A 12,212-nucleotide genomic window follows, 5' to 3' on the forward strand; every position below is an offset into this window, starting at 1 on the left:
GAAAAAATCTTTCGCGTGTCTACATGGGTTCGAACCAACGGCTCTATTTAGATGGCCTTTAAAAACTCAAACGTCCCTTAAAACACTTAGACGTCCCTTGAAACACTTAAACGTCCTTTCAAACTCTAATTTTTTTAAAACGTCCTTTCAAAAGTTTAGACGTCCCAAAAAACGTTTAAACGTCCCATAAAATGTTTAGACGTCCCTTGAAATCCCAAAATATAGTTCTGAAGATTTAAACGTCCCAAAAAACATTTAGACGTCCCACAAAATATTTAGACCTATTCAAAACTATTCAGTGGCTTTATTGTTGAAGGGACGTCTAAACATTTTTTGGGGCGTTTAAATGTTTTTTGGGACGTCTAATTATTTAAAACGAAATTTTTGGGCTTCAAAGGACGCCTCAATATTTAATGGGACGTCTAAACATTTTTTGGGACGTCTAAATGTTTTTTGGGACGTTTAAACAATTTTGTACATATTTTGGATCCGAAAGGACGTTTAAATGTTTCAAAGGACGTCTAAGTGTTTCAAGGGACGTCTAAGTGTTTTAAGGGACGTCTAAATGTTTTTTGGGACGTTCAAGTTTTCAATGGACATCTAAACTGGAATAGAGCCGAACCAACTGACTACAGTCAACGTTGCCCAACTTGCCAGATTTGATGCAGCAAAGAACCGACCTTCTTCATTTGAAATTCGAACTTGGATTTGAAATGTAGTGCCTCGTAATATGAACAAACTGGATCCATGCTTCTGATGTAGTGAGGATCTGGTTGTGCATCAGTACCAACCACTCCGAGAATAGCTCCCTTACGTGTCGATTTTCAAACTCGATGTGGTCTGCCTGACTGTTTCGCTTGAGTTACGCACGCTCTGGTGGTGTTGGCTCTTGTTCTTCTTGCCGTCACATCATAAGCTCTTCTGGTCGTCTGGCAGCTGCCCGGGAAATCATTAAAGCCCGTCTAGATCTCGTTTGATCTTCGAACTCATTTTTCCTGCTGATTTCCATTTGTTTGGTATTGGTTCTGATATTTCTCGACTGCTCAGTGTCAGACTGTGGAGATCGTCGGACTGATACCATCAGCCACGATTTTAAACCTCAAAGATAGTAAAGATCCTGACTATCTTGGATGCCGGATAGCACGGCCCGAAGTCTCCTTTTTGTCGATGTTTTTCACAGACTCCATCAGCTGAGTGCCCTCGACCGCTCACATCTGAATTCTGTTGACATGTCAACAACATTTGCTATGGAATTCTGACAATCTTGATTTCGGATAGCAGTCTTTTTGTCGTTTTTCTTCACCGATTCTTGTGTCATGAGTTGAGTGTCCTCTAGCCCATTAATTCCTCCGAGCTCCACGCTACCATCCGATTCTCTTCTTCTATACCCATTTGACTTTGATCCTTTGACCTGATACCCAGACAATCTCGAAACCGTCGTACAGCGTCCGAGGTGGAGGTGGTATCACCGGGAACAAAAAAAAGCAGCACCATAAGCATTCTGTGAATTGTCGGCGGGAACAGTAGTAGTTGGAGAGAGTGACGCCATGACGGGAAAAAGAAAATAATAACTATCAGCTATTTGAAAACACGGGTTTCACGTGGTTCCATGTCGGGACTACACGCAACTTCCGCTAATCTCTATATTTTACACGAACAAAATAAGCGGAGCAAAAACAGTGGTAAGAAGAATGTAAATGCTATTAGCACCGCACGCTTCTTATAACCTCGCTCTACCGGAACCCAAAAAAGTGTTTGAAATTGCGAGTCTTAGAGAAAAACATACATTTATCAAGGGCGTTTCAGTGGAGCGCAGTTGCAGGAACTATGCCCAGCTAATAGCCAAAACGGCTATTAACACTTTCTTTTAAATGAGCACCCATATGTATCCAAAATGAATCCCATCTTCCTTCACCTGTGTCCAGAAAATTGCCGTTTCTTTTTCTGATATCAATCTGGAAACAAACGACACGGTTGGAAATCTCTATTTTTCTGAATCAGATGATAACAGCACATCTTTCTCATAGTCCCTTTTGGAGAACGGTCCGTATTTCTTTGTGCCGTAGTTCTCGCCTGAAACAGGCTGCACGTTCGGAAACCTCTATATTTTCCCAATCTATCAACGAAAAAAATCAAAAAAATTTTCTCGGCACGCGGGATCGAACTTAAAACTAACTGCAGTCAACGTTGCTTAACTTGCCAGATCGGACGCGGCGACACGTCAACCCTTACCATGCGGCCACGGAAAATGCAGGCTGAAGAAATGAAAGAAATGGCGACCCTTCGGTCGACAGTTTCACGCCACTTTCCCGTGTTCATTCCCCTATGCTTTATCAGTGTTTTTGGCTCAGAAGGCGTCATTTTGAGAATTTTGAAAAAAGAAAAAGACGGGCATCATGCGGGGGAAATTTCTGATCTTTTGGTCCAACTTCGAAGAAAATCGGTCCAGTAGGAAGGGCTGTAGGATCGGCGACACACACACAAACATACAGAATCTGGTGTTTGTTAATAGTAAAGATTAAAAGCGTTTACCAGTAGAAATATCACCAAAACAGGGTTTTGAGTGTCGTCGTCTCCGGTATTCTCCGAAATTCTCCGACTTTTTTTTCGGAGAATCGGAGAATTTCGGATAATTTCTCCGAAATGAAAAGTCGGAGAATTATCCGACGGATAATTTCTCCGAAAAAAAAAGTCGGAGAATTATCCGTCGGAGAAATTCTCCGAAAAAAGTCGGATAATCGGAGAATCGGATTATCCGATTCTCCGACTCCGACCAAGCCTGAATGCGATTTTTGAGATGTCGTTTTAAAATTACTACAACTTTCCAGGGAGTGTCTGTACATGTTTGTCAATTATAAAAAGGAAATTCTACTTTTGATCTTTATGACTCGTTAAAAATTTACTTGGTGGGAATCACTCACCTTCTCAACGTTCAACAGTAATTAAATAGTGACTCAATAAAAATCAGGGGATCATATATAGACCGATTCATTCAGTCTTGTGGGGAATAAATTTGTTTTTCCTCTGACTCTCTTCCCTTTTATACGGGAATCGTATCCATGTGCGTGTTGTGTCCATTAGTGTAACCAGGCAACTCGTTGAAAGAGAAGAAAGGAATAAAATATACGGGAGTTGTCTGTTTTTTAAAATGTTTTTTTATTCTTATGGAATTCTGATACGATAGAAAGATGCGCATTGATGAGACGAATTCAAACGTGTATTTATTTTTGTAATTAGGTCACGTAGAAATAAGTTATGACGTGTTTTTTAGTATTCTGTGCCTTGTATTCTTTTTTTCTGGAATTCTGCGCCTTGATGAGATTTCATTTTTCGGTCAATTAGGCCAGATTTCGAGTTGTTCTTTCCTTAATTGTTTAGGTAGAGGGCACATGTCTCGGTAATCTGTTGGTTTTTCTGAAAACTTTACACACTTTTAGAGTTGATCAGACTCTATTTTTACACCAATATCAACCAGCATGATGTAACTTTAACAGTGCTTCTCGATAACGAGTAATAAAGACAATCAACTTATTAACGGTGTGTGACAATGCATAGAAACGCCGATGTGTTCAATGATTAAAAAATTAGTTGAACAAGCAAAAATTATTCGTGTAAAATGTGTAATCCACTCAATGTCATTCTCCGAACCTTCGTATGTTTATGACACGGAAATAATACGTCTCTATACGGTTTGTGAATGAGGGTCATTGCAGTTGTCGAGATAATTCCATGTGAAGAAATTATAATAAAACATAAATTGTTCATTGCTGAAAAGTGGATTCAGTCAATTAATTATTAGGGTGTTTCATAAGTCTTTGCACTTTTTTTCAATGTACCGCCCTCCGACCCCATGACATTTTTTGACCTTTTTTTATTATTAACTAGTACTGTTACCCTCAAGAAACATTTCTGTTTTGGAAGTCCCTAGAACAGCGTGCTATGGCAGAAGTACTCGCCAAAGATCGCCATGCTCTAAAAAGGCGTTTATTGTTGGGATACCTCCCAGAATTTAGTGCAATGGAAACTTATCGAAATATAAGCCAAACCCTTGGTGAGGACATCATATCTTATAAAACAGCAACCACTTGGTACAAAAACTCCAAAGAAGAAAACTACAATATTGATGATAAGTCTCATTCTGGTCAGCCTCGTTTAGATATCGACGATGATATCTCTGATGTCCTGGAGGAAGAGCTAAGATCAAGTGTACGTGTAGTATCTTCACACACTGGACCTTTGTTCGCAACAATATTCAGACATCAGAAAGAATCTGGGAGAACAGCAAAATACGGACAAGTTATTTATCATGAACTGACAGATGCACAGATGAAGCTCAGATGTGACCTGCCGCTGTCTTTGCTCAGTCGGAAGCGTAGTTTCGATTGGATTCTTGATATTGTTACGGGAAATGAGAAATGGGGTCTCTATGTATACCATACAGTAAAAAGCAAGGGGTTTTGGATAATGACGACCCGTTGACGGACCAGAAAAGAGAGTTGCACGAGAAAAAAGTGATGCTATCAGTTTGGTGGGACAGAAACGGGGTCATTTGTTACGAATTTCTTCCATATCGTGCTAACAGTCAACTTATACTGTCAACAACTCCATGAAATGATCCAATTCCATCGCTCATCACGGCCGGAAATCGATCATTTGGTTTTGTTGCAATTCAATGCTCGCCCACACTCAGCTACCAAAACTCGCACCTTCTTAGAGGCTTAGGGAGTTGAAGTTCTACCCCACTCGCCGTATTCTCTAGACCTTGCTCCAACTGATTATCATCTTTTTAGATCATTGCAAAACTCGTTTGCTGGTCAAAAATTTGATGATCGAATGCAAGTGAAATCAGACCTTGATGACTTCTTCAGCTCGCAGCCGCCATAGTTCTGCGCGGCCGGAATTGCCCAATTACCACAATGTTGGCAAGGTGTAACAAGTACTCATGGACCATATATAACTTATTAGAACTCCTTTCTCATTAAGAAAAATTTGATGAAAAACTGATAGAAAAAGTGCAAAGACTTATGAAACACCCTAATAATTTGCAATGTGGTTACCTTGATTATAATGGTTTTCTGCCACAGAAAAAACACAATACAGCAAAGGCATCATAATAATGCAAAACGGAATCACTGTCTGGATAGTTATCGAAACGAAGAACTTTCTTTGAAGGGTCATTGTAAATTGGGATAATGTGGAAGCCTTGTTCTGCCGGATAGTGTCCAAGAATGTTAGAACAACTAATAAACCGATAAAGAAAAATTCGAAGATTACTTTAAATGCAGTGACGGCTACAACAAGAGTGGCATCTTGAGTAAGTACGAATATCGGACCAGAATAAAACGTACGGAGCGTCGGAAATTTCTGAAATTACTTGTTTACCATTTTCAGCTGATATGATATTTGCAGAAAACTCCAACCAGTCAAAATGAATAATATCAATCAAAACTTCCGCCCGTAATTCAATCACTCTGAATTGGTCTAGACCAAATGAATCATTGACTCTACCTGAGTTATAGCTGAAATTGCTATTTCCTGGTTTGGAATGAGAAAATTGAATGGGATAAAGTAGGTTACGGCAACCACGTGCAATAATCGTATTGTGTAGCTTCGAGTGCGAGCCCAGACTTTATTATTAGAAGATAAAAATGTGTAACGATTTTCGAAAAGCACAAGAATGGATAGAATTGTTACTGAAAATTTACTCCTGAGAAAAAGTTAATTTTGAAGACCACTCACGTCCAATCTCGGTCACAATTACTGTAGTTTGAATAGCTGGATTTATTTCCAACCATGCGAATATTCCAAACGGCCATCCTGCAGCAAAAGGGAACAACATAAATGGAATAACTAAGAAAGTTAGAGAAAAATCTAGAAGGGAACTCCAGAAGTGGACATTTAGCATGTACCATTTCACAGATCCCATACGTTTTGGAGTCTTGCATAGTATTAGATAGGCACCAAAAAGATGAATGGGTACTCCGATGATAGTTAGGAAATAACAGGCATTGGTTAAAAATTTGGAAGTGTTGAGAAACCGGGGAATCATTTCCTGTCAAAAATGCGGAATGGGGAATCAGACTCGATTCAAGCTTTGATTGACACTTAACCACCCACCCTCTTCTCTCACACCTGGCTCTGACTTTCTCAGTATGAAAGACCGGAAGCAAAAACGTGAGGGGGAAGCTTTGTAGGTCGAAAAAGCTTCGGGGATTTTCAGAATTTGTATCCTTTAGTTTCAGAAAAATTGTCACAACCGACGCTCCACATTCAGTAACATGCCGTGCGTGAATCCGAAATTTCGGAAGGTCATAAGAAGTCAATGTATTTTAATCGTCATGCTTCTGAAGTGGTATATCGTTGCGAATTCCCGGATTCTCATTCAACACGATATCGTCATGATTCATTTCGTCGCGATGTCAAATACCAACGTCATCGTTAACATTCTAAATCCTCTCGAATCAGCAGAAAAGGTGAATGAAGACTTCAAGAAGATTATTCGAGAAATTCGTCGCATTATGACCATGATCGTGGCAGTGAATTGAGAAGAACTTCGGATGAGAATCATCGATCGGAAGGAAAACGACGCGGTTATTATGGAAATTATAGGAATAGTTGCTACTCAAATCGAATGAATAATTGATTGGAAATTTATAGACGGATTTCAGATATTGTTTACAATTGAACAATACGGGTCTTCCTTGCATTTTCACACATCGTGAATAATTTGCTTTCCTTTATTTCTCATTTTCATAAAACACTGCTGAAGTATGCAGATTTCCACTGGTGTGTTGTTTCCAAAAAAAAAATGTTAATAATAAATCTGGCATCGGATATTCTGTTTATTCACTTATCTGCTACTTTTATTTATTCCTCAAATTCTTCAGTTTCCGTGTTTTCCACCATTTTTCCTTCCATTTTATCTTGTTTTCCTTTATTCTCTTGTGTATTACTCGTGGGTTTATTCTCAGTCAGTAAATAAATTGAATTAAATTCACTTTTTTTGTGTAAATCACCTGTCATTACCCCAGAAAGCTGTTTTTCAAGACTTTTAAGACTTCCAACACAATGATTGATTGTTCACGACACTACCTCGGAAGCCCAGACTTTCTCAAAATAAGTTTCCATGTTGTTACCGTTATAGCAGCTCCCATTCACACTTTTGGTTTCTATTGTATACTTCAAAAAACTCCAAAACATATGAAAACTGTCAAATGGTTGCTCTTCAATTTACATTGTTGGTGTGTTCTATTAGACATCACAGTCAGTTTATTTGGTATTCCCTACATTTTATTCCCAGCTCCCGCTGGATATCAATTAGGAATCATAGATGCTCCACGTCTGATTTTCTATCTAGGTGTAACCTTTGTTACTGGTGAGACAAACTATTATTGTGTTCAAAATAATCCAAAAAATTCCAGGCGTGTCTACATCGATATTTGTGATTTTCGAGAACCGATATTTTCTTCTTTTTGGTCAGAACACCCGTTGGCGTTTCGTTAGAAAATATATCCTAATCGGTAGCTACTGTTTGGTCCCCCTTTACTTTGTTCCCTCACAACTGTCCATTCCCGAACAAGAAAATGTAGAAAAATTCGTGTGGCAAGTATGAAAATTATAGAAAAAAGGCAATTTTATCAGTTTTCATAGTTTCCAGAGCTTATCATGCATTCCTGAGATACCGAAATATGACAGAGATCTTTTTCTTGTCGCTGACAACATCGTTCTATTAACAGTATCTCTTGCAATTGCCTGTGGTGTCCCATTTATAGAATGTGCCACTTTTTTCTTTCTCAACGCCTATCATCTAGTGTTGGCACGGAAGCCAGGCAAACTTTCAAACAAAACGATTCAAATGCAATATAAACTTTTGTTGGCTTTGTTCGCGCAGGTCCTCAATTCGAAACAAATGCTGAACACTCAATTTTTTAATTTCAGTCATCTGTGACCGTTATATTTTTCTTTATCCCAGTTATCAGTATTATTGTTATTATTTTCACTGGTTATCAAAGTCAAGTCTTCAATAATATCATAATGCTCGCATTAGCAATTCATGGAATTGAATCCACATTGATTATGGTTGTTGCTCATAAACCATATCGAAAATTCATGTTCTTGCCGTTCTATGGAAAACGAAAAAAGACTGCAACTACTGTTGTCTCAATTATTCCATCTTTGAGGCTTGTCGGAGATGCTTGACCTCCTTCTGAGTTTTTTTTTAACTGATGAGCAGAATATTTGATTATTCGCTGCCTGGTCTGCTGAATGGACAAAAGGGACAAAAAACGGGTGACGACGATGACAACTAATAATTTGTAACTATGTAAACAACCTTTTTTGATGATTTCTATTTCTTGTCTTACCAATTTGAAATAAAATTGATTATAGGCATCAATGTTTACAGTTTGAAAGTCACAGTTATCTTTATCATATAAACATAACCTGACCAAATTTAGAATAGAAAATGTTTCCTGCGGCATCAGGGTAGAAACGAAGTATTTTTAACCATGTAACGCATGTTTGCTAGAAATGCAATCTCGCACACTTCCCGCGAATCAAAAGCCAGACTTCATTGGCTTCAATGTATCACAAAATTGCCTAAGATAATGTCCGACTGCCCAGTGCTGATGGACTACCTTTCTCACACAAGTTTAGTTCCGATGGGGCTGAATTTTTTCTTTCACATCAAGATTTGGGTGATCACGACTCTCAATACAACGAAGTACATGTTCAAGTCTCACTGCGACTCGAATACCTACTCAAAATGTTCGTGAACCAGAAAAGTTTTTATTTTTGTTTTACAAATGACACGATAAGAAATCCCCAATGAACATCATTCAGACCGTTGAGACCATTAACACTCCCTTACCCTCTTCCCATGAGCCATCACATCTCTATCATTGGTGTGGCCTACACGAAAACAATAATAAATCATGAATATAGTAGACCGAATAGTTCAATGTTTAGTTGCTTGCTCGAACCAAACAAAGATTGTTTTCTCATTTTTTTCGCTACCGTCTCCACTTAATTCCAAACATGCAGCTCATATCAGTAAGTTGTTGACATTCTGGTTTCTCGTGAAGATAGTCGAAGTAGACATCACCTGCATTTCCTCTTTATTCCCCTTCAATCAAAAATTTTAATCGGTTTTTCTTTTTCAATTTTTGCAAGCGTCCTTAATATTCTTCAGTTAACAACTACTTTTCATAGATCGAATAATAAACCTTCGTCTGAAAAATCAAATTAATATTCATGTTGCAGTTCAACTCCCTCTTGAGTTCATTCAATTATTGGACTGACCAAAACCCATCTATCAAGTGTCTGAATATCTGTCAGAATATCTGTCAGATGATGTCTCATTGAAAAAGTGATTTTAATCATTTGCGGTATATAATTTATCTGCTGTTTGTCAGTTTAGTGCGTCACGTTGATAAGAAAAAAGAAAACAGCTTATTCTACCATGAATAATTCATAGTAAAAGAGAAGAAAATAAGAAAAATAATTCTGTGCTCATCTTGTTATTGTCACGGGGCAAAGTTCTAGACCACACGTTCCCCATCATACACTTACCAATTGTTGTTATTTCCCACACAAAACACCCACGTTCTCATCTCCCCTCTTTATCAGTGAGCATATACCAAGCGGTCGTAGCTAGTCGGCTCTGGCCTACCTCCATTATACCGCCACAACTCAATAAAGATAGTACAATCTAATCATGGATATTCACACTACATAACATGGTTCCACAGATAACACGGTTTAAGAGAATGCACTTAAACCCGCGTTACATTATGCTCTGATCAGTGCGATGTGCTTCACACATCACGTATTATTACTATATTCAGGAACAGACTTCAGCGTTGAAAGAAGTTTTTGAAGTGAACACATGAAATCTCTTTTCAATGGTTCCAATGAAATACTTCAGATGCTCCCAGAACTTTCATTGGTTATGGAATCTGGATGCTTTATAACATTGATCTACAGTAACATGAATGAGAGAACAAAACAACTCTCGCTCTCACGGAACACAATAAAAATGCAGCGGAAGTTTCTACGAGCTTTGAATATCAAAACATGTATTCCGTTACTAATACTGATGCTTCCGATGGGTTATCTGATGGCTTCTAGAATCATCAATCTTTATTTTCAATCTGCAAACAACTTATGCTTCATAATAATCGCTGTTCATGGATTGTCTTCAATTCTTATCATGTTGTATATTCATGCTCCGTATCGAGATGTTTGTCTAAGGATTTTTTGCTCAAAACTGACTAAATACTCGAGGCGATGGTCCACTACTGTTATATCAACTGTCATGTGACGATTATGTGGTGGCCTAAAAATTGATGGTAATGGAATTTAGGCCATCCGTTCAGTTGGGGAATACGAGTATTCATTTATGATGTCATTATAATTTCTGTTTCTTTCGTCTAATCATGAAAACATTTTTTTAAGGAATGAAAGTCTTTGTCATAGAATTTTCTGAATAATATGTTTTCCTTTCTTTTGTTTTCAAATTATTGGCCTACACGACAAGAGACTCTAACAAGCTTTAAACAGTCACAGCTCATGTGACACCTTTAAAATTTCCGACATAATGATTGATTGTTCACGACACTACCTCGGTAGTCCCGACTTTCTCAAAACAAGTTTCCATGTTGTTGCCGTTATAGCAGTCCCCCTTCACACGTTTGGTTTCTATTGTATACTTCAAAAAACTCCAAAACATATGAAAACTGTCAAATGGTTGCTCTTCAATCTACATTGTTGGTGTGTTCTATTAGATATCACTTTTGGATTAATTGGTATTCCCTACATTTTATTCCCAGTTCCCGTTGGATATCAATTGGGAATCTTAGATGCTCCACGCCTGACTTTCTATCTGGCTGTTACCTTTCTTACAGGTAAGACAAAAATCGACTATTCTTGTGTTAATAAAATGCATAACATTCCAGGCGTGTCTACATCTATATTTGTGATTTTCGAGAACCGATATTTTCTTCTTTTTGGTCAGAACACCCGTTGGCGTTTCGTCCGAAAATATATCCTAATTGGTAGTTACTGTTTGGTCCCTCTTTACTTCGTTCCTCCACAACTGTCCATTCCTGACCAAGAAAATGTAGAAAACCTCGTGTGGCAAGTACGATAGTAAAGAAAAGGCGATTTTCTTAATCTCAACAGTTTTCAGAGCTTATCCTGCATGCCTGAAATACCGAAAGATCACAGAGATCTTTTTCTTGTCGCTGACAACATCGTTCTATTAGCAGTAGTTATTGCAATTGCCAGTGGTGTTCCATGTATAGAACCAGTCGGTTCACGTCGCCTAACGGCGACTAAACCTCCTTTTCTACACCACCCTTCCAGGGGTTACAGCGCCTGCGGCGCTTCCCAAACGGTTCAGACTATTGAGGTTTCCGAAGTCTCTCCAACTTCTGAATAATGTAAAATCTATGTTTTTCTGATGCGATTTCGATCCCTTACTCCTCTATTTGTTTTAAATCTGGCGATAAGAAAAAATCTTTCGCGTGTCTACATGGGTTCGAACCAACGGCTCTATTTAGATGGCCTTTAAAAACTCAAACGTCCCTTAAAACACTTAGACGTCCCTTGAAACACTTAAACGTCCTTTCAAACTCTAATTTTTTTAAAACGTCCTTTCAAAAGTTTAGACGTCCCAAAAAACGTTTAAACGTCCCATAAAATGTTTAGACGTCCCTTGAAATCCCAAAATATAGTTCTGAAGATTTAAACGTCCCAAAAAACATTTAGACGTCCCACAAAATATTTAGACCTATTCAAAACTATTCAGTGGCTTTATTGTTGAAGGGACGTCTAAACATTTTTTGGGGCGTTTAAATGTTTTTTGGGACGTCTAATTATTTAAAACGAAATTTTTGGGCTTCAAAGGACGCCTCAATATTTAATGGGACGTCTAAACATTTTTTGGGACGTCTAAATGTTTTTTGGGACGTTTAAACAATTTTGTACATATTTTGGATCCGAAAGGACGTTTAAATGTTTCAAAGGACGTCTAAGTGTTTCAAGGGACGTCTAAGTGTTTTAAGGGACGTCTAAATGTTTTTTGGGACGTTCAAGTTTTCAATGGACATCTAAACTGGAATAGAGCCGAACCAACTGACTACAGTCAACGTTGCCCAACTTGCCAGATTTGATGCAGCAAAGAACCGACCTTCTTCATTTGAAATTCGAAC

General features: G+C 38.2%; 2 protein-coding genes across 2 annotated transcripts; one reads left to right on the forward strand and one right to left on the reverse strand.

Annotated features, from left to right (window-relative positions):
- Positions 1–904: 904 nt before the first annotated feature.
- On the reverse strand, positions 905–5,839 carry GCK72_020138 (uncharacterized protein; the record flags this gene model as incomplete). The annotated part of the gene is made up of 5 exons (XM_053733405.1): positions 905–1,098; positions 1,213–1,411; positions 5,275–5,364; positions 5,509–5,693; positions 5,740–5,839. 5 exons carry the CDS (start codon positions 5,837–5,839, stop codon positions 905–907), a joined length of 768 nt encoding a protein of 255 aa, XP_053582318.1.
- A 499-nt stretch (positions 5,840–6,338) lies between these two features.
- GCK72_020139 (uncharacterized protein) lies at positions 6,339–8,199 on the forward strand (the record flags this gene model as incomplete). Its single annotated transcript, XM_053733406.1, has 2 exons — positions 6,339–6,473; positions 7,939–8,199. 2 exons carry the CDS (start codon positions 6,339–6,341, stop codon positions 8,197–8,199), a joined length of 396 nt encoding a protein of 131 aa, XP_053582319.1.
- Between the last annotated feature and the right edge of the window lie 4,013 nt (positions 8,200–12,212).

This window comes from Caenorhabditis remanei, chromosome V (assembly GCF_010183535.1).
Source record: "Caenorhabditis remanei strain PX506 chromosome V, whole genome shotgun sequence".
NCBI lineage: Eukaryota > Metazoa > Nematoda > Chromadorea > Rhabditida > Rhabditidae > Caenorhabditis > Caenorhabditis remanei.